The sequence below is a fragment of the Poecile atricapillus genome, chromosome 1 (assembly GCF_030490865.1).
Source record: "Poecile atricapillus isolate bPoeAtr1 chromosome 1, bPoeAtr1.hap1, whole genome shotgun sequence".
Taxonomy (NCBI): domain Eukaryota; kingdom Metazoa; phylum Chordata; class Aves; order Passeriformes; family Paridae; genus Poecile; species Poecile atricapillus.
In genome coordinates this window covers 178064003-178091571 of record NC_081249.1, presented here as the reverse complement: position 1 = coordinate 178091571, position 27569 = coordinate 178064003, and the positions used below count along the sequence as shown (strand labels likewise).

Below are 27569 nucleotides of genomic sequence, written 5' to 3'. Positions count from 1 at the left end.
CCAGCGGCCGGGTCGGCATGTGCTGGGCATCGCCTGTGCCCGCGTTTCTGCTGAGTTTAACGGAATTATCCGGGCATGGAAAGGCTCGGGATTAGTGCCATAGCTGGGAAGGGCAGGGCAGGGAACCACTCCGCGTATTTGGGCCCTGCCACAGGGGCTGGGGACACAGAGGCACACAGGGAGAGGGCAAAGGGAAAACGCAGATTTTTACGTGCAACTTCAGGTTTGGAACATTGAAAACTGGATGATTTGGGATAACTTAAAATGAAAATTCGGTGAGATTTTGTGCAAGATGAGGGGAAATCCCAGCCAGGGGTCACAGCCCCAAGGCTGTAAGAGCTCAGGGAAAGTTTGGACAAAGCTCTCAGGAACTTGGTGGAATTGTTGGGATTAACTTCAGACGTTCTTATTGAGTGAGAAGAAAATCAGAATCGAACTTTCAACAGTCATATAGATCCATGACAAACAGCTGTTTATATGATTATTAATTACACTGTTTATATGACTATTAATTAGACTGTTAAACATGACAGGAGTTGTGCAGCTTCTGAAGTGTTTGTGCTGGCGGCTGTGGATCTAAACAAACCAGTGTTCTTGGAGCTTTTACTGGAGCCATCAATGGCAATTTACCTTCTACACAGAATTAACATTTTAATTCCTTAGTAACTAAATTGATATTTTTATTTTCTTTTTACGGGGAGAATATTTAGACTTTTTTTTTTCCCGTTAAAGGGACAGAAGCGCTTTGCTTTGTTGGTTTCTGCTGATGCTTTTGAACTGCACGGCGCAGATTTTGGTTCACGGACGAGGGGGGCGACAAATCAAGATACCAGTTTATTTTATATATATTTTTTTTTTAAAGAAAGCGGTGCAAACGGTGCTGAAATGCTGTTTAGCAGAAGCTCTCGGAGCCCCGGGGACATTGCGGGGGACACCGGGCCGCGTCCCCTCAGGGATGAGTCACGTGACCTCGGGGGGGGCGCCGCGCGCCGGGCGAGGGCGGGGCCGCGCTCGCTGTCACGTGACCTCGCCCGGACAGCGCGGCGGGTTATGGGCGGAGATGGGCGTGGCCTAATGATGGTGGGCGTGGTGTATGACGCATGCCCGTGGCGGGGAATGGGTGGGGCGTGGCCGGGGCTGGGTGTGAACGCTACCGCGCGTCGTGTGAACGGAGGGGGCGTGGCCAGACGGGGGGTGGGCGGTGCCGGTGACACAACGGCCGTAGTGGGGCGTGGCCGAGCGCGCGCCCCTCCGGTGTGGCGGGGTGGGCGTGGCCGCCGTGACGCAGTTCCGGTTCCGGTGCCCGTCGCGGTGGCGGTGGAGCTGTGGCCGCCGCGTCGCTCCGGGCCTGCGCCGGCTCCCCCCGCACAGGTACCGCGACCCGGCCCCGCCGCCAGCACGGGCCCTGCGCCGCCGCGGGGAGCGCGGGAGGGCGGGGGGGCTGCGGCCGGGGAGCCGCCGGGCCGCGCCTCAGACATCCCGGAGGTGCCGCCCCGCCTGCGGGGGGCGGGCGGTGCTGGTCCCTGCAGAGCACCGGGGGTCGCTCGTGGCGGGGCCTGCTGGCTCTGTAGCGGCGGCGGCGGCGCTGTCTTGGCTGGGTTAAATAATTCTTCGGCTTTTTTTTGTGTGTTGTGTGGTCGTAGTTTATTAATGAGCGCATCAATGAGCGTGGATTGCATATAAGTGACTTTAACTTACAGATTCCTCTCTAAAGAAGGGCTCGGGAAAGCCAGTTTTTCAGAGTTGATGACAAGTTGGTTTATCAGATTTTAACGTATTTAAGGCAGCTGGCTTACAGGGGAGGGCCAACACTGATCTGCCCGCCTGACGGGTTTTGTTTCTGACGGAACTTTTGTTTCCAGGTGAATTCCGTGAAAATCGGTGCTGATGTGACGGTACTCGGCCTTAATGCCAGTGGTGTGTAAGAACAAAAGTAGCTGCTTTGTCTTTTTGAAACCAAAATGACACGCCCTGAAACTGCCCTTCCCAGGACCTGTGGAGATCAGGGAAAAAATTGTGATCAATATCAGGCCGGTCCTGGAAGGCATTTTTAGTATTCTTGAAGCTTGAGTTCGTTCAAGTGCATTTTAACAGTGCCAGTTGAAGAAAGATGCCAGGTGTGAATCCTGAAAAGCGATTTTCCTGGGGAAGAACCTCTGCCAAGGAGCAGAAAGGTGTCTGGGTTTGTGTGTCAGGTGGGGTTACAGCTGGAATGTGACACATGGGTTTGATGTTTTTTTAGGGGGTGGCACACCAAAACCCTGCAGTGAAGCTGTTTGATAGTCACTCCTTAGAGTCATAGTGTTTATTTCATCCGAAACAATTAAAATAACTAAGCTGGTAATGCCTGAGAGAAGAACAGGGGCTGCCCAGGAAAGCTGTGGCTGCCCCATCTCTGGAAGTGTGCAAGGTCAGGTTGGATGGGCCTTGGAGCAACCTGGGATTCTGGAAGGTTTCCCTGCCCATGTCAGGGAGTGGAATGAGATGAGTTTTAAGGTCCTTTCCACCCCAAACCATTCTGGGATTCCATGAGGTGAAGCTCTGTAGCTCTCAAGATAATTTGGATCTGAAAGATCAATTTTAATCATTCCAAGCTGCTGGACTAATAGATCTTTTTCAGGATTCCCAGGGCTGGGTGGTGTGGACAGGGGGGATCTTTGGCAGGGGCTCATCTGTGTTGTGCCCTGACTTTGTGTCACAGCTGGCACACAAACAAGGCACCTCCTTTTGCTCCGTGCCTGGCGGGTGTGGGGCCATCTGGCTGCGTTTGGGGACCAGATGAAGGGATCAGCTCTGGGCTTGGTGGGGAGGCAGCTGTGAAACTGAATGGCCTGATGAGGGTGAAGAGCTGGCACAGATCCTTATGGCTTTGTGTTTTACAGGTCTTGGGAACTGCCAGGACCTCTGTTTTTGAAGAATTATTTTCTTTTGGTAGTCGACAGTTTATAGCAAGTGCCACAACTTGGTTGTTGGTGTTAATGACATCTGTCCTGAAAATCTGAAAACTGACTTTTGGCATTTCTTCACTTAGACAGGGAAAGAGGCAGAAATGTTCCCAAACCTCTCATAGCCACTGATGATGTAGCTGTTGGTTTAGTTTGTCAATTAGCTTTATTCTCCCAATGGATAAACAGCCAGGACACACAAAATTATTTTATGGTATGTGAGCACTGGGGAGGCTTTAAAGGTGGGAGAAGGGTCAGAGGAGGGGCCACCAAGATGATCAGAGGGCTGGAGCAGCTCTCTTATAAAGGAAAGGCTGAGAGTGTTGGGATGGTTCATTTTGGAGAAGAGAAGGCTTTGGGGTGATTTAATTGTGGCCTTCCAGTAGCTGAAGAGAGTCTGAAAGATAGAGAGGGGCTGTTCAAAAGAGCAGGGGGGAATGGCTTCCCTCTGCCAGAGGGCAGGGTTGGATGGGATCCTGGGAGGGAATTCTTCCCTGTGAGAGAACCTGGCTTAGGTTGCCCAGAGAAGCTGTGGCTGCTCCATCCCTGGAAGAGGATGGGCCTTGGAGCAACCTGGGATAGTGGAAAAAGATGTCCCTGCCCATGGCAGGGAGTGGAATAAGATGAGCTTTAAAGTCCCTTCCAACCCAAACCATTCTGGAATTCTATAAAGGCCGGCTCTAAAGTGTTGATATTTAACGCCTGAAGCTGCAGAAATTTGCATATTTTAGAAAACATTTAGAAGCTGTCAAAGACTTGGTGTCTCTTCCATTTTCTCCGTGTGCTATGTTAGGTAGTTACACTTATGTGGGCAGAAATCCTGTCGTGGATGAGGTTATGCTGGCAGGAATTAGTCATGTTAGAGTGACAAAGGAACCTCTCTGCCGAGGCAGCCGTGCCACCCAGTGGAAATGCAGCACACCCTGTTGCATATCCAGAAAACCTTTTTCTGTGTTTGAAAGATGATCTTGGAGACAGGAACTAAATCTGGCACATCAAGTGTTGGAAAAATGTCATACAACTCAAAAAAAAAAAAAAAATAGGAAGGCAGTTGATGCTTAGTTTTGGGTAAGGAAGAAAAAGTGCTTTGGACAGCTCTTCCTAAAGAGGGTCTGTAAGGACTGATGGTGGATAAAAGCCAGGAAAGGCAAAAGCATGGGAAAAATTGCTACAACATCCATAGTTTCAGTGAGATGGATGCAATCCAAGAGGGTTTAGAGCTGAAAAAACCAGCGTGGAGCTGGTTTGTTGTGGAAGCTGTTTAGTAGGACGGATTTAGCACAGCACACGTAGCACCACGCTTCCAGAAACAGGCGTTTCACAGACCTCTCTGAGAGTCACCAGTTGGTTGTGAACGCTCTTGGAAGAACTCTCCTGCCAGATCCGTGTTGGAATTGTGCTTCCCAGCCTTCCTCTCTTCCCAGTGCAGCGTGAGCCCAGCAGCCTCGATCATCTCACCTACCTGCTGGTAATTTTGGGAGCAGCTCATGGATATTCAGGAGGCCTTGACCTGTGGCCTGAAGGTTTTGCAGGGTATAATTTCTGGGCAGGTGCAGTGAAGTCCTTCCTGCCTCTCATGGCTCTTCAGGATAAAGGGTGAGAGCGATTCAGCTCCTGGCAGCCTTTTTTTCTTTTTTTTTTTTTTTTTTTTTTTTTTTTTGCAGGCATTGATCATCTCTCTCTCCATCCCTCGTTTCAGTTTTGTGTTTCTGGCTGTTTATGTGCTCCGAGGTGGCTGAGAGGTGGTGCCCTGACCAGCTGAGCTGGAGGTGGCAGGCTCTGGGCTTCTGGAAAGCCAGAGATGTTTCCAGGGGCGTTGGCCTTCAGAAAACAAAGGGAATCTTATCTTATAGCACGCTGGATGCAAGCAGGACTTCACTTTGAATGCTGCCAGCTCTGTTTTTCTGCTCCCTGCCAAATGACTTTAACTCCTGAACCCTCCTTCCATTTGCTCTTTCTGCATCCCAGCTGCAGGGAAGATAATTTGGGGTAGAGTTTACATGTGGCAGAATGAATGTCTGTTACATTAATGGGTTTCTCTCTGCTGATAATAGTGCTTGTGCACCAGGAAAGTTTCAAGAGATAATTGGTTAATTCAGGAGTCCATTTGTTAATTCTGATGACTCTAAAAATCCCATCAAGATCCCATTCAGTGTGGGGTTTTTTTTCTAAAATCTTGAGCCCATGTGTGACCAGGAGGGACTTCAAAATTTAGTTACTTGGAGGTCTTCTGTCTGACACTGTCTCTGAGTCTGATTGGTGAGCATTTGAATGCCTTGGGCAATAATTGTAATAATATAATTGATATTCCTGTAAGGTTTTGGCTGGAATTCTTTAACTAGTGTTGAACAACCTGAATGGAATACAGATTCCAGATTTAAGTACAGATGAGTTCATATGTTGTCTGAATGTTAAGGGTAATTTCAGTTTCTTTTTTATGAAATGAAGGTGGCAGTACCCAGATTAAATGTCTGTTTAAAAAACATCCCTGAAATAGGCCATCCTGTCTGCAAGAGGATCCTTGACATGCTTGGCATGGGCTCAGTTATCCCAAATGTTGCCAACAAATGTTGCTCTTGTCTGCTTGCCAAAGTAAAAAAGCCACTAAATCTCATTATAAGCTATGCTTAACTACCTTTTTTTTTTTTCCCTCACATAAATCATGCAGCAGAATTGTTCCATTCATTTTCATGGCACAGAAATATTTGGGAATGATCTGCTAACAGATATTGGGGATATTAGTTGATATTTGGGAAGCAGGCCTGTTTCAACCTTGTTCACCCACTGCTTGACTTGAATTTGCTCCTCTCTGACACTCTTGTGACAGATCACAGGATTTTCTTCTGAGTTCTCCTTTAGTTTCATTTCTTCTCTTCCTTCTCTCCCTCGCAGCAAATGTTCCAACTTCTTCTGTGGATTTTTTTCAATCTGTTATAGATCTGGTGTTCAGTTGGTCTTACCCCATCTCTCCATCTGCCTGAAATCAGGATTCTCTTGACCTGTTTTGGTGGTGTTTTTTTTAATAACTTGATGATGATGATTATCTGTGCACTTATGTATTACATAAGGTTTTTTTTTGTGCTTGTCTGTATATTAATGATTGTTTTCCTTTATTTTTGGGGTTATATTAAATAGCTTCTCTGTCCATAGAAATAATTGAACTACAGCACCACCAAAAAACACCTGCCAGCTTATTATTGAGTGTGGTTAATTGCAAAAATTAATGAATTCTTAGCAGAAGAGGTATTTCTTGAAGATAAATTGAGTTTCTGGTAGAAACTCAGACAGCTGAGCTGTTAATAACAGGAGCAGAAACCACTTCCCTGATATAGTTCATTTGGTTTCTCAATTTTAAACAAATAGTCCTTGATCTGAACATGTTCCTCATCTGAGACAAAGAGTCCTTACTTGAAAGAACTACTGCTGTTATAAATGAGTGCTGGATTTTTAACAAACCTTTGTATTCATGCAATTAGGCACTGAATTCCATCAAATTTGTAGATACACATTTCTTGAAAGGTTTATTTAAATTGCTAGGTATTTCTTGAAAGGTTTATTTAAATTACAAGGTATTTCTTGAAAGGGTTATTTAAATTATTAGGTGTAACTTGAAAAGTTCACCGTGTTTCCACAGAGGTCTGGGTTGTTCCATGTGGTCATAAATAACTTGGGAAATGAGATGAGCAGTGTCTTGTTGGTACAAAGTCATTCAGGAAAGTAAGGATTAGGTAATAAATTCGCAGAAATAATTCAATGGCAATAAATCTGCTGTGATTCAGAGTAGATAAATGTAGAGTGGTGCATATAATTTCACATATAAAATGCTGGGCTGACCCTTGACACCGAGGAGTGAAATATTGCCACAGAAGTGTCAGTTCCATAGGGATCTAAAAGCAGCTGAAAAATTAAGAAGTATTAGGAAGGAAATAGAAGACAATCCAGAGCATAATTATGATACTGTATAAATCAATGGTTATCCCACATCTTCAGTTCTCTGTGGTTCTTTCTTGTCATTCATCCCAAAAGATCCCAAAGACTTGGAAAAGCCTTTAATTGAGGTGAGGAGAATACTCAAAGGTATGGAATAGCTGCTGCACGAGGGTCAGGGGAGTAAACTGGAGCTCAGCCTGGAGAAGGGACAGCTGAAAGAAAATGGTAAAAAATTTTAGGATAATGATCAGCATGGGCAGGGTGGATAAGAATAGACTTGCTGATTTCCTCAGCTGGTAGAATGGAGGAGCAACAAGTCAAACTAGTAAAATCCAGGTTTAGAACAAAAAAAGGAGGTGGCTTTTGTGCAACAAATAGCAGCCTGTGGAGTTCCTTGCCAGTGGGTGTTAAAGGAACAACTCTGAGGTAGGCAAATGAGACATCCCCTCATCTAAGTGAGGAAACTGGATGTGTTCATGAAAAAGGAATGACTTGAGGGTTATTGCTCCATGGAAATTACCTAAAGCTTAGGAAGTGTCTGAGCTTGGAATCATTGAAGTGTTGGGGTGAGTGTCATTCCTGTTCTTGTTGTTCTCTACTGGTCATCATTCAGATAAAATGGATACTGAGATAAATGGTCCCTTGTTCTGATCCAGAGCTGTCCTGAGATTAGGAGATTGTGTAGATATAATAAATTTACAGTACAGTTTCAGAGATGAATGTATAAATAATGTAAATATATATTAACCTAAAGGAGCTTATAAACCTATTTGGTCTATTTCCATACAAACCTTCATCCCTGATACCATTCTCTGTCTTGGAAGTCAGATTTTCACCATCAACAAGGGGAATACAAGGATTATGTTTTGTGGGAACCAACTTTGCAGTAGTATTTGTACTCTTGAATTCTATTTTACATTTTTCCTCCTCTTAATGTTCCTTTCTGGCTCCTACACTCTCCCCTAAAACTTTCTGGCTGCTCTTGGGTTATTTTTTTAACAGTTCTCACCTCTGGTTATTTGTTAATATGGCTCATTGGTCCCTATTTTTTGGTGCTTATTTTTTCTGGAAGCGTGGAGAGGTTGGAAATTGGATGCATATTAGTGACACCTCTGTAGTCACTTGCTGGAGTTGGTGAATGTAAATGAAAGCATCCTTTGCCCTTGGTGTTATTATTTATTCTGAAATAATTGGAGGGTAAACAATCAGCAAGCTATAGTTCTTTTATTTTGGCAGTAAGATCCGTGTGGGGATTCCAGCTCTGGGGTCCCCAACATCAGAAGGATGTGGAACTATTGGCACAAATCCAGAGGAGGCCTTGGAGGTGCTGCGAGGACTGGAGCCCCTCTGCTCTGGAGCCAGGCTGGGAGAGCTGGAGAAGAGAAAGCTCCAGGGAGAGCTCAGAGCCCCTTCCAGGACCTGAAGGGGCTCCAGGAGAGCTGGAGAGGGACTGGGGACAAGGGATGGAGGGACAGGACACAGGGAATGGCTTCCCACTGCCAGAGGGCAGGGATGGATGGGATATTGGGAAGGAATTTTGTGGGTGGTGATGCCCCTGGATCCCTGAAAGTGTTCCAGGCCAGGCTGGACAGGATTGGAGCAACCTGTGATAGTGGAAGGTGTCCCTGCCCACATCAGGGAGTTGTAAGTGAGTGACCTTAATGTCCCTTCCAAACCATTCCATGATTCTCTGATTTAATCATCTTTTGGTTTAGAGGCACTGACTTCATCCACAAGAATCCTGCTATACCTTTTCCGAATCCCTGTTTAGAAAACAGCTGGAATCCTTCCCAGGCATCCCTGTCTGGGCAGGCTCCATATGCTCCATATGAATGATTGAAATATTTTTTCCTATTGCAATGTGACCCATTTACATCCTGTGTGGCACCTGTCTGAGAGGAGGCAGGTGGAGGCTCAGGACTTCCCTTTTCATGGGAACTTCATCCAGAGAAAGGTGTTTGGGTTGCTCTGTGAGCACAGGGAGGCAGCTGGGACAGCAATAAATCCAGGGCTAAAACACAAAGAGTAAATTAATTCCCATTATCTCACTGAACAGGAATCCCTAAAGGAACAGCTGGCACAGGTGTCCCAGCAGCCAGGGGCAGTGATCACCCTGATCCATGCTCCAGGAGCTGCCGTGGGCCAGAGGCACTGGAACCAAGGCACCAAGAGGTGCTGCTGGTTCAGCACCTGCTGTGCTCCAAATGAGACAAATGTAGATGTCTCATGAAGTCTTGCTTAAAAATACCTTTATTATTTTCAACAAATTTCACTTTATCTTACCTTACTTTTCAGCACAATGTCTGGAACTGATGATTTTTCGGTAAGTAACAGTTTTTCTTTCCTGAAGATCAGCCAATTGTGTTGATTATTCCAAAAGCTGACGTAGTTTTTTTGAAGGAAAAGGGGAGCTGACAGCTGAGAGATTTCCTCTGTGTCGCAGTCGTGGTGTTTTCCTTTTGGGTAGATGTAGCAATCCCTGGACTAAACATCAGAAGCTGCTGGGTGCCTCGTGGGTTCTCTCCTGTGACTTTAACAAAGGAGCTGTGTTTTCATGGCATCAGGATAGTCGTAATGGAAATCTAGGAAAATGTTTTCAGCTTTGTGCTGCAGTTGCTTGTTGTTCCGTGTGGTGGGTCGCCTTTTATCTCTGGCTTTTTAACTGCGGCCTGTCAGAACGCCTGTGCTGCCTTAGTGATAGGAGCTGCACAGGAGCGAGTGTAAATCATCTGTGCCGCCACCGAGAGCTCTGCTGTGCTGGGGGGATGTCTGCAGCCGGGAATTCCGCCGGGCACCTTCCCTTCTCACCAGCTCTTTGTCTTTCAGTTGGCAGATGCTTTACCAGACCAATCGCCTGCTAAAACCTCCAAAGTGAGCAGCACCAAGCCTGGCCAGCAGCCCGGGCAGCCTCCGCAGGGCTGGCCGGCTTCCAACCCTTGGAATAACCCCAGCGCCCCCCCTATGACTCCAACCGGACTGCCACCAAACACATCGGCTTCCAGCGTGCCCTTCGGACCTCCTCCCACGGGAATGTATCCTTCAATGCCCCCGGGACCGCCTGCTCCATTTCCTCCTCCTCCTACTGGACCCTCCTGCCCTCCTCCTGGTGGTCCATATCCACCCCCAACTGTGCCAGGTCCTGTCCCGCCAGGGCAGTATCCTCCACCAAATATGCCCTTTCCAGAGCTTCCACGACCTTACGGAGGTCCAACAGAGCCAGCTGCACCTCCTGCTCCTGTTGGGCCATGGGGATCCATGCCCTCTGGAGCATGGGGACCAACAATGGGAGGGCAGTATCCTGCTCCCAGCATGCCATATCCACCCCCCGGGCCATATTCCGCTCCTACCCAGACTCCAGGGGCTGCGCCGACAGTACCGTGGGGTACGGTCCCGCCTGGAACGTGGGGACCGTCACCGCCCGGCCCATTCCCTCCACCCACAGGATCATATCCAGCTCCAGGACTATATCCTACGCCCCCTAATCCTTTTCAAGTGCCATCTGGTCCTGCTGGTGCTCCATCAATGCCTGGTGGTCCCCATGTGAGTATTTAATTTTTCTAGCTCTCAAATTACTCTATTTCACTTTTAAGCGGGGAAATTCAGTAGTGTAAAACCTATTAGTGCAGGTAAGGAGTTTCAGCACACCTGTTTTATTCCTCGAGTCAGTGGGATAATAGCACCTTGTTAAATATACTAGAATGGTTAAATTATGTTTAATTGGAGCATGCCTCACATTATAGTGGTCTTACACTGCTTGGAAAGACTCTAAAAGCCAACAAAGCAGGGAAAGCGTTGTAATAATTCTGAAAGAGAAAATATTCTGATCTTTTTAATCTAGAGAGATTACTGATAGAGCAGTAAGGAGAGAATAACAAAATAAAAAGATGATTAATCCTTATTAAATTAAGGTGATAAATTAACAATATTTAACTGTGAATGAACTGCTGTGTGAAAAGCCTGTACTGACCATGACTTATTATCTCTTGCAGCCTTACCGCTGAACACATTCTGGGCAACAAAATACTGTAGTTTTCCACCTTCATCCACTACTTACAGAGATTTTTACAGTTTTTGTTTCAGTAATGTATGGGGCTATGAAGAATATTGCCTCTTGTATGTGCATTTGAGGTATGAAGGAGCAGTTTACATCAATTTACCTTGCTCATATGCTGGCATAATTATTTGGTTTAATCAAGTGAAATACAAAGAGAAGAAATCAACTAACACACCTGTGGTTCTTATGTTGGCAAGTATTTCTTGGAAAAACAGGAGTTGCCATGTAAGGATTATAAAGAATCAGGCCCATGGAATTCAAAGTTAATTCTTAAATTTCCATTAATGCTTTAAGTCACGTTGCCAGACTCCTGCTGGTCATTGAACGGATGGATAGTCATATTTTGTCTATTTTCAGGTTATTCTAAAAAGTCAATAGAGAAAGTGTTTCAACATTTTAGTCAAGAAACCTAATTTTTGAACATGCTACAGTAATTCAAACTAACAAGACAGAGCATGTGAACTCGAAGGTTTTCTCAGCATTTTGTACATACTCAAACCAATTGCTCGGTCTGGGACTACGGAGGAGAAGAGCCACGTTTGGAAGCCTTGGTGTGACTTGTCAGCACACTGTTGGTGTTCACAAACAGGCATTCCTGTGCAAGTGAAATAATCTGGATGTGCAGTTAACTTTGAATCAGCAAAATGTGAGTTTTATGCATGCAAATGAGGACATCCTGTTGCCAGTTCTCATTCTGTGGTGGTTGGAAGTTTGGCTTGGTCTGTGTAAAGAGAAACTGATCCCCACGTAGGTACTTCCCTATTTCTGACCTGGGTTCTAGTCATTTCAAATTTGACTTGGCTGCTGGGTTGTGTAAACCTGGCAGACTTTTTCAGAGTCCCTGGAAACTGAACTTGAGCTTAAAACCCAACCTGAGCATTCCCTTCCCAGCAGTTTTTGGCACAGTTGTGTCACGACAGAGATCCTCGTTGCCGCGGTTGGGCGCGAGGGGGGTCTCGTTTTGCTGTCCCTGGGAGCAGCCCCCTGTTCCCAGCTGGGTGTCTGCATACCTCACGGAGTAGGTGGAATTTGGGAGAAATTGAATGTCAGGAAGCCTGTGCACTGCTGTGCAGCTGCCTCCCCCAAGGAGCGCTGCCCTAAGTTTTTGTGTTCTTGCCATATCTGTGCCAAGCGCATCCGAGGGGTTTGCCGAGACACAGCCACGTCTCTTGGTGGTACTTCATGGCCTACACTTGGACCACGGACAGTTTGTTTCTTCCCCAGCTGGGGATCTCCTAACTTAGCCTCTGTGGGTAGAATTAGGAACAGATTTTGCTTCACATGGTAGCTCATTAGGGAGTCTTTGTATCATGGAACTGTGAACACGAGTTAATTCTCTTCCAGTACCTTCATGGCTTCCTGCATGCGTGTGATGGACGCTCTAAAAGCACATGGGGTGACCTGGTGGTGATGCTCCTTGGTGGCCAATAGCCTTTATGGCCAAGTCCTACAGTATTTTTTGCAGGAGAAAGCAGCCAGCTGAGTTGTGGCTGCTTTAATCCAAGGTCATGAAAGCTGGTAGCAAAGGAATGTCTATTTTTTTTTCTTTAAGGAAGACAATACTGGAGCTGAACAAAAATACTTTAACATTTCAACTTAAACCCCAGCAACTTAACCCTTGGAATAAGAACCAAAAGTGCAAGTCTTCATTAACCTTAAAAAACAACCCCAGTTACCCCCCCAAGCAGACTTGGCAAGACTAATTAAAAATTAACATAAGCAACATTGACTGCATTTGCTCAAGTGCTTTTTTGATACCTGCAGCCTTAGACTGTAAATCATTGTAGTGAAAAAACATTTATTCCAAATGAATGGATCATGCAGTAGCAGCACTCCAGTTGGAATTGCACTGGCCATATGTCTCTGCAGGGAATGGGAAGAGGTAGGAAAGGATAAAGCAAAAGTAGCAAGTAATGATTTTTGGAAAGGGGTTTTGTAAAAGTAACTAGACTTCTAGGTTCTTCCTGAAATAGGCAGGATTTATTACTGGAACATTTAGGCTAAAATTCAATATATATGGGATGTTTTTCAATGTATATTCGTATTTCTTGAGGTCATGAAAACTGTTTCATAACCCCCTTGTTTTTGTGAGCAGAGTTCTTTGCATAGCAGTGAAAAGGGTATTCCTGTTAATCTATTGTGTAAAAACTCAAGGTGTCACTATATACCGTGTAGTAACTTTATCACATGTTATGTCAAGTGTGAGCAACTTCTGGCCTGAAGCTTTTGCAATGGAATTTGTACATTTCTATGCATCATTTTGAGTTCAATTGCTGAGGAGTTCGTTTTGACTTGTGCTTTGAGGTTGACATACTGCATTTGTTTACAATACGAAATATAAGCAATCACATCTTTAAAGTATAGATTATCACCTGCTGCTGTATTTTCTTTAGATGAAACAAATATTGCTGTATGATAGTGAGAAGCTATAAATACAGGATTTGATATTTTTTTGAAAATGCTGTCACTTTTGTATAAGATTAGACATTAAACGTATTTTCAAGACTGTTGTGTTCACTGTTTTTCAATTCCTGCTTTTGACATGCCTGTGTAGACTTTTGCCTTGAATGAATAGTAAAAATAGGACATCCTTGATTTGCAAAGCCTGAATATAAAATCAGAATTACTTGACTTCTGTGAGTGTTTTTCCTCTTCCTTTTGTGATATTTGCAGCCTGTACATAAGGGATATTAAATGTGGATGCGACCATGGCTCTGGTGTAGCATGTCAGCCCCAGCTATTGCCTGTTCACAAATTCCTTGGTAATTAGGAGAGAAAAGATCTGGTCTTGCTTGTTCCAGAGGAGGAATGGGACTGTTTTTTACCTGTGAAGAGTTGTGTGTGTGTTTTCTCTGCCTCTGAACAATTCCTGTGCTAGATTGACACACGTGGATGTGGTAAGTGACCCCCCAAACCACTGATCTTACACACTTACCAGGAGTTTGATGGGATAAAGTGAATAACAGAAACTCCAGGGCTTGGCATCAGTGTGAACTACTACCTTTGGGCATCACTTGTGGCTGCATTTCCATATATTGGCTTGCAGATCAATTCACACTGAGCTGGCCAATGCTGCTGCCTTGGTTCACACCTTCACCCTTCAGGGAAGGTAAAAATGGCAGCAGTGAACAGGAAAGATTAGAAACAAAATTATTTATCCACTTTAGGGCTTGAGAAAAGCTTTCTTGGCCATGGTCCAAAATAATCCTTACATCTGTTGATAGAACAGTGCAGGGTGTGGGCAGTGCTTTATCCTGACTGTCCAGCAGTGGGATTCTCCCTTCCTCTGGATTTCTCAAATGAATTCTGTCTGCACAATAAAGACATGGCCATGCAGATCCAATTATGTTAATTGCTGCCCTGAAGACCCAGAAAACTTCAGGTGAATATTTTTAGGGACCATCTCCAGCAAGGAGCAGCTGAGGGAGCTGGGAAGGGGCTGGAGAATTCCTGAGGGAGCTGGGAAGGGGCTGAGCCTGGAGAAAAAGAGGCTCAGGGGACCCTTGTGGCTCTGCACAAGTCCCTGACAGGAGGGGACAGCTGGGGAGGGTCAGGCTCTGCTGCCAGGGAACAGGGACAGGAGGAGAGGGAATTACTTTAAACTGCACCAGGGATATTTGGACTGGATGTTAAAGAAAATTTTCTCCTGGGAAGAATGGTCCAGCCCTGTCACAGCTGCTCAGGTGGAGTCCCCATCCCTGGAGGGATTTAAAAGCCATGTGCACGTGGCACCTGGGGACAGGGGTCAGTGGTGGCCTTGGCAGAGCTGGGGGAATGGTTGGACTTGATCTTCAAGGGCTTCTCCAACCTAAAGGGTTCAGTGGTTCTCAGTGGTATTTACCTATTTCATTGTTAGCAGTAGAAGCTGTGCCAGGATTCTTGCAGAGTGGTCAGTGCATGGTTCATCCACAGGTGGATGTGTCAGTTCTGCTCCCCTCCTGTGAGGGCAGGTGCCCAAACTCCTGCAGGAGAGTCCAGATCCATTGCTGTGCCCAGACATCAAGGGATTCACTGCCCTGCCAGTCCCAGCTGTCCCCAGGGAGAGATGGTGATCACAGAGTGGTTTGGGTTGGAAAGAGCCTTAAAAACCATCTCCTTCCACCCCCTGCTGTGGGCAGGGAGCCCTTCCACCTTGATGGGAAGGGTGTTCTGAGCCTCAGTGCAGTGGGAGCCCTTCAGCATCAGGGGACAGATGAAATGTTCCATGCATATTTTTATTAATATTGGCTGTCCTCTTTCTCAAGCTCAGAATTCCAGTTGTTAGAGGGCAATTCCATATGCACCAAACAGCCATTATTCACCAGGCACCGGTATCTGAGTGTTGGGAGATGAAAAACCTCAAGTCTCAGCTTTCACACAAAGCTTCCAATCAAGGCATCCACGCAGCAGGAATAACTCCCAGTGTCTCACACCGGGGTGTGCTTATCCCAGAGACAGCTGCAGGAGGATCCTGAGTGGTCTTGGATCCAGATGTGCCCGTGGGTGGGTGTTGTAGGTGTTTGTGCCATGCAGGGAGTGAGCTCTGCACCCACAGCCACCCATCCCTGGGGGCCTGTGCTGCTGCTGGGCAGCCCCTGGGACCCAGGAGTGTGGTCTGGAGAGGGGTGGTGGCTCCAGTGTTGGGATACTCCCCATTTCACCTCCTGTTGGCCCAGCTTTTCTTTTTCCAAGGTTGGTGGAGTGGGATGAGCTACTAAAACTTTTCCTCTGCTCTCACAGGTCAGTGGAATGAGTTAACTGAAAATGCCAGCTGATAGCAGTGGGGGAGGATATTTTGGTCACCCTTGCCTGCAGAACCTCTCAGGGTTGTTGGGAGCAGGTTGCCCATGGAAGCTGCAGCTGCCGCATCTCTGGAATTGTCCACAGTCGGGTTGGACGGGGCTTGGAGCACCCTGGGATAGTGGCAGGTGTCCCTGCCCCTGGCAGGGGGTGGAATTGGATCACCTTTCAGGTCTCTTCCAACCCAAACCATTCTGGGATTCTGTTGGCTGGTCGGTCAGGTTGTTCTGTTTGATGACAGTGGGACTTTGTATCCCCTGCGCAGCAGATCCTGAGCTGCGATGGAGTTACAAGTTACACCCAGGTGAGTGACAAGGGGTGGTCAGTGTAGCGGTAGGAACAGTTCTGCTCCCTGTTATCACTTTCCAAAGTGAACCCTCCCTGTTAAATGAGGCACAGGGAGATAAAATCGCAGTGCTGTGTTCCTGTCCCCGACTTTCTCATGACAAGACAGGGAAGGGCCGTGTTGAGCAGCCCTTGGCACACCTCGGGTTTCATCTCCTCCTGCTGTCTGTGCAAGATCTTACCTGCTCCTGCACATTCATGTTCTTGTGATTAGGAGAGGGAATTCTGTAGCAATTAACCCCTAAACTCCTGCATCAGTTCAGTTTTATTCCAAGTGAGGGTGAGGAACAGCGTCCCTTCCCACCAGAATCACACATCACTCTTAGAAAGCAGCGCTGTTTTATGCCTGCTTAAAAGCAAATATGGAATTTATCCATTCTTGAAATAAATTTGGAAGATGACAAAAGGCAGTAAGATGTCATTTGTGAATTCCTGGGCTCGGTGTGAATGGGGAATGGCATGAAGCTGTGCCAGGGTGGGTTTAGGTTCGATATTAGGAAAAAATTCTTCCCTGAAAGGGAGGTGGGGCACTGCCCAAGCTTCCCAGGGAATGGGCACAGCCCCAAACCTGCCAGAGCTCCAGGAGTGTTTGGACAATGCTCCAAGGGATTGCTGGGGTGTCTGTGCAGGGCCAGGAATTGCACTCTGACCCCTGTGGGTCCCTTCCAGGTGAGGACATTCTGTGACACCTCTGGCTCATGAATGCAGTGTTGTTCTGGGGCAGATCCATGGTGAGAACCCCACAAGTGTGTGCTGACAAGGGCATTTGGACAGGATACTCCACTTTTCTGAGCTGTTAAAGTATAATGAAAAGCAACCCTGTGCTGTGGTGCCTTTTCAAAGGAACATGCTTAATTTTCATGATGTGAAAACTTTACATCACCGTTCTTTGTGTGACAGAAATGGTTCAGAGTGGTGCTTCCAATTTGCCTTCAGTTACAAGCAACACCCTCCAGCAAAGAGAAGGTGACAGAATATCACAGTTTAAATTCACTTAAAGTGGGGAAAATTATTGTTTTATTACCCTGGTGCTGCTCTCACTGCATGCCAGGCTCTGTAAAGCCAGGGTTTGCTGGCACTCCTCAAGTTGAGGAGACAGAGTTGTTTATCTTGAAAGTTTTTTTAATTGAAAAGTCTCAAAGTCTCATCAGTTTCCACACCAGGCTTTCATTTCTGCATTTCTGCCTGGGTTCTGTCCTGTTTTCCCCTGAGAAAGCAGCACCCCATAAACCTGGAATGCTGGGGTGATCACATTCATGGATCTGTGCTGCCACTGTCTCCATCCTTGGGGTGCTCCTCTCCTGGGGCTCTGTCCTGGCTTTCAGGGTAAGGAGCTGCTAAAAGGAGGGTGGAAGTGGAGTGAAACCAAGCAAAAACTGCTCTGAGTGGGTAAAAAAAAAAAATAAATTTATAAGATGTTGGAAAAACGAGCTTGTGAGTGTTGTGTAAAAGCCAAGCACAATCTCTTTTAGACATTTTTGCAAAATCCCTCTGGGTTTTGCTCTCGGTGCTGGAGGCTGCCCCTCCACATCCTGCTCATCACCAGAGGCTTCTGCTGCTGCTCCACCTGCCCTGCAAAGCCTCTGAGAGAAGTGGCTGTGCCTGGTATTGATAATTTTTAACAATGAACTTGATAAAAAAAATGGGAAAAATGACATTTCAGTGAATATGGTGCTGCTGGGAGAGGTTGTTATAACCTGCACAGACATTGTCCTACCCGAGCTCTGGCTGCTGCAGGAGGAACACAAACACACAGGGTTTAAATCTGAGCCCTGCTTAGTGTAAGGCTTTGTAGCAGAATGAATTCCTGTGCTCTGCAAAAAATCTAGTGCAGGAAAGAAGGAAAAGGACTCCTCCAAAGCTCCCCTTTCCCTCTCCTCTGGTTTCCTGAGATATGGCAAAAACCACCCATTGAGGTTGGATTTGATGACCCTAAAGGCGTTTCCCAACCTCAAATAAACAAATAATAATAAAGCTGTTTTAAACTCTTCAGAGTGGTTGGTTTCTGCTGGGTGAGGCTGAGCTGTCCTGGCTTTCTTTGCCCTTCATGTTTTTTCCAACCCTCTGAGCTCAGTGTGGTGTCACACACGGAATTTCCTCTCCTTATGGAGCACCTGTCCCAGAGACAAGGGGGGTTCTCCCTGCCATGAACTGATGAAATCCCTTCCCTCAGCACAGCACTATTCCTCACAGCTTTTTAGGCTGGAGTAGTTTCTGGAGGGATTGGCTGGGCGAGAAAAGCACTTGGATTTTGATGGCAATGAGCCATGGGGGTCTTTGACCCCATCTGCACCAGCATTTGGTGTCACTGGAGGCATTTCTCCTGCAGTTATTTAAGAATATTTGTATGAAGGAAGCTCCAGAAGGGCCCCTGGGCACCAGGCTGCAGAGGAGGATGGAATTTCTATGAAGTTCAAAGCCAGGGGGAGTTTGAGGACTTTTGTAAATCTCTGTTGACACAAATTGCTACAAGACTCATTTAACGCTTGAAAACAACTTATGCTGGGATCTGAATGTCAGGCTCAAAGTGCTTCTCTTTTTCTGGTCTTTAATAATGTAAAAGCTTCAAGCCTCAGCAGGGGTTTGCTCATCAGCCTCAGCATGAGAAGCTGGGTGAAGCTTTTTGGGGTGGACTTGCAGCTCTCCTGGTGCTGCCAGAGCATGAGGGGAATGGCTGAGCTGCAGTTTTGTGTTTTCCAGGAGGAGGAGGAAGCTCCAAAGGCAGGAGTTTTGCTTTGGTGCTTCATAAAAAAAAATAAAAGAGGACAAAGAGAGCAAGTCCAGACTCGCTGGTACACGAGGGTTCATGTGAGCAGCAGGGGTGCTGCTCCTTATCCTCTGATTTTCCTTTCTTTGCCATCAAACTTGAGTTGCTGAAGTTCTCAACCTTCCTCTCAGGGAGGTTTTCCCCAGTGCTGGGGCAAAGGGATTGGGGAGGGTGAGATGGGGATGCAGCCAAGGAAGAAGGAGGAGGAGGAGGAGGAGGAGGACGGTCACAGAGGAGATTCCCATTGCCTGATTTTGCATTTTTTATTGCCGAGGAGAGCTGGAGGTGACTCAGGCACTGGAATGTGGGGCTGGAACTGCAGTGACACCCCAGGGAAGGGCAGTGAGGGGCTCCACAAAGGCTCCTCATCCCCAGCTCTGAGAAAGGAGGTGATGTTGCAGCTCCCCAGGCTGGGAGGTTGCACGGGGAGGAGGCAGAGATGGAGGCTGAATTTAGCGCTCTGGGATGGTGCCAAGCACGGCCCCCGTGGCAGATCTGCAGCCCAAACATTGCACACTGTGGGTGCTGCCAGTCCCACACACATCAGGCCACAGAAATCACAAGGCAAGGAAATGTGGATGTGGGCTGTTCTGCTCCGGGAAGGGAAGCAGATCTCTCCTGCCATGGAGTTTCTTGCCCTCTAGATTGATTTCCTCCACGTTAATTTGCCACCAGGAAGAGAGGAGCAGCTTCCTGTTGATTGTTTTCCATTAAGCAGTTTGAAATTGCTGCTTTGAAGTGATTTAACTTTTAGAGATCAATGTTCTATTGCAGTGGGGTGTTTTTCCACAGCCCTGCACCAGCTGCAGGGAAGAGCATCAACCTCCCCCAGCCAAACCCAGCCACTGTTGGATATCCCCTGGCTCTTACCACTGGAGAAATGCTGAGAATTCTAAATGGGGAAAGTAGCTCGTGCTAAGAGTGTTGGGCTGCAGTGAAGGGCAAGTTGAGAGCACATCCCCAAGAAATGGGGTGGTCTCATGGCTGATCCACCTCCCTGGGTCCTTCATCTCCCACCCCCTGGGTTTGCAATTTGGGGCTTTAAATAAGGAGGTAAGGAGGGTTTTGTTTTATATTGAGGGTTCTCTAAAGCAAACAAAATACTTGGGAGTACTTAAAAAAATTCAAAACCACAGAATATATCGATTTTTGAGGCATGACTAATTCTTCACCCACTTTGGAAGAGCCAGGGCTGCACAGCTGGGCATCACAACGCTGTGGGTGAGGAGATCTGTGGCTTGCATGTCCCTCAAAGCCGGGGTGTGCCAGCCCTGCTCTGCTCACTCCTGACAATAAACCAACCTTTCACTTCCCTGGATCCCAGGAGGCAAAATTGTGAAGCTCAGTGGCCACACCTTGGCATCCTGTGAGTCACCATGGGGTGACTCAGACGAGGAGCATCGCTGGCTCTGTGTGCAAAGGGCTCCAGCACCCACCCCATGGCTGCTGGATCATGGAATCACAGAATGGTTTGGGCTGGAGAGGACCTTAAAGACCATTTCATTCCATTCCTGCCATGGCCAGGGACACCTTCCTGCACATCATGTTGCTCCAAGCCTCATCCAACCTCACTTATCATCCTTGCTGCAGCTTGGTTTATTTAAATGAAGGAATTAATTAGATCTGATTTTGATTTCTGTATTCACTGATTTCTGATTTCATTTTGGTCAAATATTTGGTCAAATATTTTTCTTTATTGTGTGTCTGTTGCATAACTGAAAGGACAAACCTTAGGCCATTGGAACAGGAAAAAAACCCAGGCAAACCTTTTTGGTTAGTGTTTGAAGCCTTTTAGTAAAATCCTGAAAACAGCAATACAGGTTTTCCATGAAAACCTCTCTTCCCAAAGGCAATCTTAGGGAGGAAGGGAAAATCCTGTGCACGAAGGAATTCATCCAGCCTGGTCTGTTTTAGAGGCTTGGGAAGCTGCAGCTCCTCATGCCATGGATCAGGGATCCTTCAGCTTTGCTGCCTTGAATCCTCTCCAGGTCCCTTTGCCCTAAAACACCTCCAAAGATATTTCAGTGTCTGTTTATTGTGGGTTGGGTGCTGTGAGAGGCAAGTGAAGCAGCACTCCCTAATTAGGTGTATTTCTTATGCACTAATATTCTTAATATATATTACTTAATAGGTAGTAAGTATAATATACTTATTTCCCTGAAATATTTAATTTCCAGCCACTCCCAAGGGCAACCCTGGCATTTTTACACCCTCAGGTTTGGTTTGAACCCCTGTGACAAATATTAAATGAAGCTGAAAGGTATGAAAATCCAGGCTGGAGCCCTGATGGGAGGCTGCCCTCTTTTAAACCAAATATTTTAAATAAGCAGAGTTGAACCAGAGGATTTTATACTAAAATTAATTAGAGCCAAAGTCAAGGGATTTTTTCCCTTTTTGGGGGGGGGAATATTGGGTGCAGCATCAGCTGAGCTGCTGCCTAGAAGAAGCAATTTCTATATCTGTAATGACACCAATTATGGGGTGAGTCCCTTAATAACCTTTGGTCAGCCCTGAATTGTTCAGGGAGGTGGATTAGATGGTCATTGTGGTGTCTTCCAACTGAAATCCTCTGTTCTGTTTGATTCTAATCCAGCCCAGTCTGTCCCATTCCTTTCTTTTCCTTTCCTTTCTCCCAGTGGCACATCGGCCACATTTCTGCACAAAACCACCTTGTTCTTTTCCACTGCTTTAAGCTGTGGAGCCCATGGAGCAAACCAGAGATGATTCACCCTCAACCTCAAATAAAATCGGGCTTGTTGAAATTCCAGCTGCCTCGATCAGCCTCCCAGAGCCCATCCTCTGCCAGCCTCACTGTATCGGGTGAAAGCAAAACTCTTTTTTTTTATTTTTCTGGGCTTTTTTTTCTACTTTAATTTTTTTTCCTTGGGGAGAAAACGTTCAGAACTTAAATCCAATTGGTGTTTTACCGAGCTTCACTAAAGCTGGAGGGATGGAGACACACGGGCAAACATCTGGCAAGGAGAACATCTGGCAGCGGCTCCAGGTGGGCAGGGCAGAGGAACGGGAACCTCCGTGCGAGGCTCAAACCTCGAGAAAAACCAATTATTCTCTGTTAACATCCCCTGTGGGTGATGTCAGCGCTGCTAAAGGGAAACACAGCGCTGTTCTGGGCTGGCCCGGGTGGCTCCGGCCCGGGGACCCTCCCGGTACCGCCCCGTCCCCGCCCCGGGCGGGTCCCGCCTGTCCCGGAGCCCAGAGCCGCCGCACGCAGGTGAGGGGATGCGGCTCCCGCGGGGATCCCGGGGGGAATCGGGGGGATCAGGCACAAATATCCGTGAAAAGGAAAGGTTTGGGGTGCGCTCGGCCCCTGGGAGTGCGAGGTGGGACGCGCCGGAGCTCCCGCGGGCTCTGCGGTGTGGGGCGCACGGAAAGCCCAGGCTGGGTTTAGGGGGGATGGAGCAGCAGCCCAGGCTGGGTTTAGGGGGGATGGAGGGATGGAGCAGCAGCCCTGGCTGGGTTTAGGGGGGATGGAGGGATGGAGCAGCAGCCCTGGCTGGGTTTAGGGGGGATGGAGGGATGGAGCAGCTCCAGGGGTGTTTGCAGCTCGTGGGGTGCTGGGCAAACCCTGCCCGTGCCCCAAAATCCTTGCGGGGTGGGGATGAGGGTGGGCGCACGGGAGGCTGGAACGCCCCGGGGAGCAGCTGCAGGAATAGCAGCGAAAGGGAGAGAACTGGTGTTTCTTTCCCAAATAGAAACTTTTTTCCACTTGGTGTGAGCACTGGGAATGTTTGGGGTCAGCTCTGGGATGTTCCCTGCAGCTGATCCTCTGCCGGGGCAGGGTGAGCTCAAGCGAGCTCGGGCTCAGCTGCCCCAGTGCTGCTGGAAATCAGAGCTCAAGTGCTCCACTGGCCAAGGGAGGTGGATTAAATGGTCATTGTGAGTGTCTTCCAACTAAAATCCTCTGTTCTGTTTTATTCTAATCTAGTCCTGTCTATTCCACTCCATTCTAATTCCCTTCCCTACCTTTTCCTTCCCTTTCCCTTCTCAGCTGAGGGAGCTGGGAAAGGGCTGGAGAATTCCTGAGGGAGCTGGGAAGGGGCTGGAGAATTCCTGAGGGAGCTGGGAAGGGGCTGGGGAATTCCTGAGGGAGCTGGGAAGGGGCTGGAGAATTGCTGAGGGAGCTGGGAAGGGGCTGAGCCTGGAGCAAAGGAGGCTCAGGGGGCCCTTGTGGCTCTGCATAAGTCCCTGGCAGGAGGGGACAGCCGGAGGGGTCGGGCTCTGCTCCCAGGGAACAGGGACAGGACAAGGGGAAATGTCCTCATGTTGCACTGGAGAAGCTAATGGAGGAAGTTTAATTGGATATTAGGGAAAATTTCTTTATGGAAATGGTTGTCCTGCCCTGGCACAGCTGCTCAGGGCACCAGTGGAGTCCCCGTCCCTGGAGGGATTTAAAAGCTCTGTGGATGTGGCACTTGGGGACACAGTGCTGGGGGAATGGTTGGACTCGGTGGTCTCAGAGAGCTTTTCCAGCCTCACTGGTGCTGTGATTCCCTTTAATCCATCACTGGGGCACTGCTGGAGAAGGTGGGAGAAAACCCCTTCCCATGGCAGCAGCAAATAACCCAGAGGGGCATTTCCAGAGAGCTCCAACCCTGCAGAGGAGGAGAAGGTGACACCGGGCTCCGAGCCTGGTGCACCCTTTGGTGGCAGAGGATTTTAGGGGATTTTGGTAACAGACTCCAAACTGTCCAGACCTGTCTGGGAGACACGAGGCCACCCTGTCCCACCGGGCTGTTCCTCAGGGAACAGAACTGCAGCTCCCTGAGCTATTCCAGGAGAACGGGGGGGATCACACAGCACTTCCCACTGGAGCAGCACAAACCACGGAGCAAACCTGACCTGGCTGGACCCATTCTGTGTGTGCACCCCTGGCCTCACCTGCCAAACTCATGGCAAACCCAAGGGCTTTAAAAAGAACCCAAAAGGCAAATAAAAGCTTTGGGAGACATGAGCTGCTCAAACACTCCGGGATTCTGCTGGGAAAGCTGCCTTAAAAACTTTAAGAACCACTCCCGTGGGCTCAGGAGAATGAGTGTTTTGCAGGGAGAGATTTGCTAGCTGTGAAACTTGGGGAGTTTGTTATTCCTGAGGCAGGGCAGCCACACCTGCAAGATTTGTACATCCGAATGTTTCTTTCAAGGAGAATTTTCCTTTCCCCGTTTCTGGCTCTCCCTTTTTCCTTCTCTTATGAATGCTCCCTTTGATGGGAGGAGCCCAGCTCGGGCTACTCCTGTTCACAGGTAGGTGTGCACTCTTAAAACTTGCAAAGCAGCTTTTATCTGCTGTCCTTCCTGGAATGGGACAGCTGGGGATGGATGGAGGAGAAAAGGGACCTGTACCCGTGGCTGCCCCCTCCTCTCCCCATTCCAGGCCATCCCATGTGGCACGGGATGGCTCCTGCCTGATGCTGTGCCTGCACCCCCCGGGAATTCCACTGGGGTTTTTTTATGGAAATACTTTCCTGGATGGCGCCTCGGGGCTGGGGAAGTGGATAAGGCCGGGAGTGTTGTAAGCTCAGTGGTGGATTCCATCCGGAGGCTGTCGGGGCTGGGTTCACTGGGTTCTGCTCCCAGCAGCGACTCCCGTTTATCCCGCAGGTGTTGGACCAGGATTTGTTCTGTGGCACCGGAGCTGTCAGCTCTGCTGGGCAGGTAAGTGATGGGAACTCAGCAATTCCCATCGATTGCCACTCCAAACTGTAACTCCCCTCAAAAATTCTCTGTTTTTTTTTGGATGGGGCAGGTTAAAAATGACTGAAACTTCCTTTTTTTTGTTTTTTTGTTTTTTTTTTCTTAGGAAAAATGTCAGACGGTTTCTCTGTAAGTATGGATTTATTTAAAAAACAGAGACCTTTGGCTGGGATGCCAGGGAACACGTCCTTGCTAACCTGGGTCAATCCCCAGACCCTCTCCACTTACACCAGTAGTTACTGGTTTTCTGGAAAAACCCCGGGGGGCAGCTGGGAGTGGAGCTCTTGCCCTGGACCACGCTGCAGGCTGCCAAAGATGGACTTTGGAGAAGTCAGTGTGATCCCAGGAGGAATCTCCCCACCTGACCCTTGTCCTCTCCTCTGTCCCCAGTTATCTGATGCCTTGGCCAACAGCAACAACCCAGCCCCCTGTGCCCCCCCAGGCCAGGGCTGGCCCTCCTGGGGAAACCAACCAGCAGCTCCTGGAGCATTCCCAGGATATCCTGGAGCACCAGGGGCTTATCCTGGAGCACCTGGAGCCTACCCTGGAGCACCTGGAGCCTACCCTGGAGCACCTGGAGCCTGCCCTGGAGCACCTGGAGCCTATCCTGGAGCACCTGGAGCTTATCCTGGAGGACCAGCAGGACCAGGAGCCTACCCTGGAGCACCAGCAGGACCAGGAGCTTACCCTGGAGCACCTGGAGCGTATCCAGGAGCACCTGGATCATTCCCTGGAGCACCAGCAGCAACGGGGCCATCTCCTGGCCCAGGACAACCATCCAGTGGCCCTGGCTTTGGGCCTTCTGCTCCTCAGGGAGGACCAACAGCTCCACAGGGAGGATCAGCTCCTCCCCAGGGAGGACCGACTCCTCCCATGGTAATGGCTCCGTCATTCTCAGGGTTTCTGTGTCTCCAGTGGCTGATTTTGCTTGGCCACAGCAGAGGCCTGGGGCTGGCTGTCCCCAGGGGTGGTGCTGGGCTTTTGACATGATTTTTTGGCTGACACCAAATCCCTGTTGTCCCTCAGAAAGTCCCCTTTGAGCTGCCCCTGCAGGCAGGACTCGTCCCTCGGCTGCTCATCACCATCACCGGGACCGTGAACCCCAACCCAAACAGGTACTGGGGGTGTCCAGGTCCCATGGGGCACTGCTGGGTGGAGCAGGGGGGCTGGAACTTGCTTTCCATTCCTGAATAACCTGCCTGGTGTAACATTAAATATTACACTAAATAAGTGTGCAAATGACCTGTTGTTGCCCAGCAGGGTCTGTGGGGTTTTCTTTCTGCTATTTTTGGGAAGCCCTATAAGAGAGTCCAGGGATTTTGTGGCAAAAGCAGCAATTTTATTCTTGTTTTTGCAGGTTTTCACTGGATTTCAAGCGAGGGAATGACGTTGCCTTCCACTTCAACCCCCGCTTCAATGAAGACCACAAGAAAGTCATCGTCTGCAATTCCATGTTCCAAAATAACTGGGGGAAGGAGGAGAGGACAGCTCCCAGGTTTCCATTTGAAGCTGGAAAACCCTTCAAGGTACCAGAAAAACCCATCCCAGCTCAGTCTCAGTGCACCAGAAGCACTGGGAGTGTTTGGGCAACAAGAGCTGTGTAAGGACAATGATCCTTCCACACAGGAATCGGCTCCCAGGGCTGTTTCTGGGGCAGACATCCCTGCCTGTCCCTACAGCACCATCCCAGCTTTTCTGACCCCCTCCTGCAGCTCCAGCTGCCCAGGGAATAACTTCTCCCCGCTTCTGGTATCCCCATGGATTGTGAAACCCTCTTTATTTACACTGTTGTTCTGCACAGTGGTTGAACAGGTTTCTGTAATGTGTTTTCCCTGCTGGCAGCTCCTCACGAGGTGTTTTTTCCTGCAAAGGAGGTTCACGATGTGGAGTCTTGCTTTGAGGGACTGGCATAGGGATGAGGTGGCAGAAACTGGGCTAAAACACGGAGGAGGGAGAGCACAGGAGAGTTTTGGGAAGGCAAAGGTCACTGGTGTTGCAGCTGAGCTGCTGCACCAGCTCCTCCACACACCCCAGGGCTGGATTCAGGTGGCAGCAGCCTCCAGCCAGTACCAGCCCACATGAGTGTGTGGCTTAAAACTTCTTCTGGAACAAATCCAGTTGGGTTTTGGGGCTGATTTGGGGTTTTTGTTTCAGCTCCAGATCCTGTGTGAGACAGATCACTTCAAGGTGGCCGTGAATGATGCTCACCTGCTGCTGTACAACTTCCGTGAGAAGAGGCTGAACGAGATCACCAAGCTCTGCATCGGGGGGGACATCGCCCTCACCAGCGTCGTGCCCACCATGATATAACGGGGGAACTCTGGGCAAACTCTGTGCTCTTTTATGGTGTAACACAAGTTCCTTCTCACCAGATCACTGTGAGGTAATAAAACATTTAACCTGGAAAATTTGGTTTTAGTAATAGCTCAAAAGACATGACACCCTATGGCCAAGCTGAGATCTGGTTTGGAATGAGCTGAATTCCCTACAGACAGCAACAAGGAGTTTGATTTCTGTGGAGAGGAACTTGAGAAAGCAGCCTGTGGCACTCTGTCCCTGGTCCTGTGAACAGGGGCAGCAATCCTCGAGGAAGCACAGGGAAAACCTGACAGCCTCTGAGAGTGAGCAGGATCAGGTATTTCAGGAGAGGGTTCAGAGCTGGAGGAGACAAAATCTCTCTGCTGGACTGGCTGGAGAAGCCATCCATCCCTGTCCTTCATTTCTGCCCAGCTGGGGCCCAAAGCAGCGTGTCCCAGGTCCATTTCCCAGCCCAGGGAGATCCCATCCCTACAATTGTTACGTACTCCAAGGAACGGGTCACGAGCCTTGTGCTGCTGATCCCCGCTCATCACCCCTGTGTGAGTCAAGACCGGTTTCAAGGGTGGGGAGGTTTATTGGCAACTCTACCCCGTGAGTCAGGCTGGTAAAAAAAGAAAACAGAAGTATGTTCTCTTTGCTGTGAGTCACTGCAGTCTTGTCTGGAAAACAAGAACAGTGCAACAGCCACCACTGAAGTTTCCAAAGCTTTCTCTGACGTG

The 27569-nt window shown here is 48.4% G+C and overlaps 2 protein-coding genes across 3 annotated transcripts; both read left to right on the top strand.

Moving 5' to 3' along the window:
- Positions 1-1273: 1273 nt before the first annotated feature.
- On the top strand, positions 1274-13532 carry MAPK1IP1L (mitogen-activated protein kinase 1 interacting protein 1 like). The gene is made up of 4 exons (XM_058846123.1): positions 1274-1371; positions 9171-9198; positions 9702-10415; positions 10865-13532. The coding sequence occupies exons 2-4, from the start codon at positions 9175-9177 to the stop codon at positions 10874-10876; spliced, it is 750 nt and encodes a 249-aa protein (XP_058702106.1). The 5' UTR covers positions 1274-1371; positions 9171-9174; the 3' UTR covers positions 10877-13532.
- Positions 13533-21974: 8442 nt separating this feature from the next.
- Positions 21975-26956, top strand: LGALS3 (galectin 3). Of its 2 annotated transcripts, none has more exons than XM_058829712.1 (7): positions 21975-22052; positions 24439-24492; positions 24638-24660; positions 24922-25407; positions 25558-25646; positions 25889-26057; positions 26686-26956. In XM_058829712.1, exons 3-7 carry the CDS (start codon positions 24643-24645, stop codon positions 26839-26841), a joined length of 918 nt encoding a protein of 305 aa, XP_058685695.1. In that variant the 5' UTR covers positions 21975-22052; positions 24439-24492; positions 24638-24642; the 3' UTR covers positions 26842-26956. The 2 variants fall into 2 exon arrangements, with proteins under 2 accessions (XP_058685695.1, XP_058685696.1); XM_058829713.1 differs by lacking the exon at positions 21975-22052 and adding an exon at positions 22130-22161.
- The last annotated feature ends 613 nt before the right edge of the window (positions 26957-27569 follow it).

Excerpts from the sequence above, each read along its gene's own strand:
- LGALS3 (XM_058829712.1), top strand. Across the intron at positions 25,408-25,557 it reads GAGGACCGACTCCTCCCATG|AAAGTCCCCTTTGAGCTGCC; the intron begins GTAATGGCTCCG and ends GTTGTCCCTCAG. Across the intron at positions 25,647-25,888 it reads GTGAACCCCAACCCAAACAG|GTTTTCACTGGATTTCAAGC; the intron begins GTACTGGGGGTG and ends TTGTTTTTGCAG.
- MAPK1IP1L (XM_058846123.1), top strand. The coding sequence starts at position 9,175 with ATGTCTGGAACTGATGATTTTTCG. Across the intron at positions 9,199-9,701 it reads CTGGAACTGATGATTTTTCG|TTGGCAGATGCTTTACCAGA; the intron begins GTAAGTAACAGT and ends TTTGTCTTTCAG.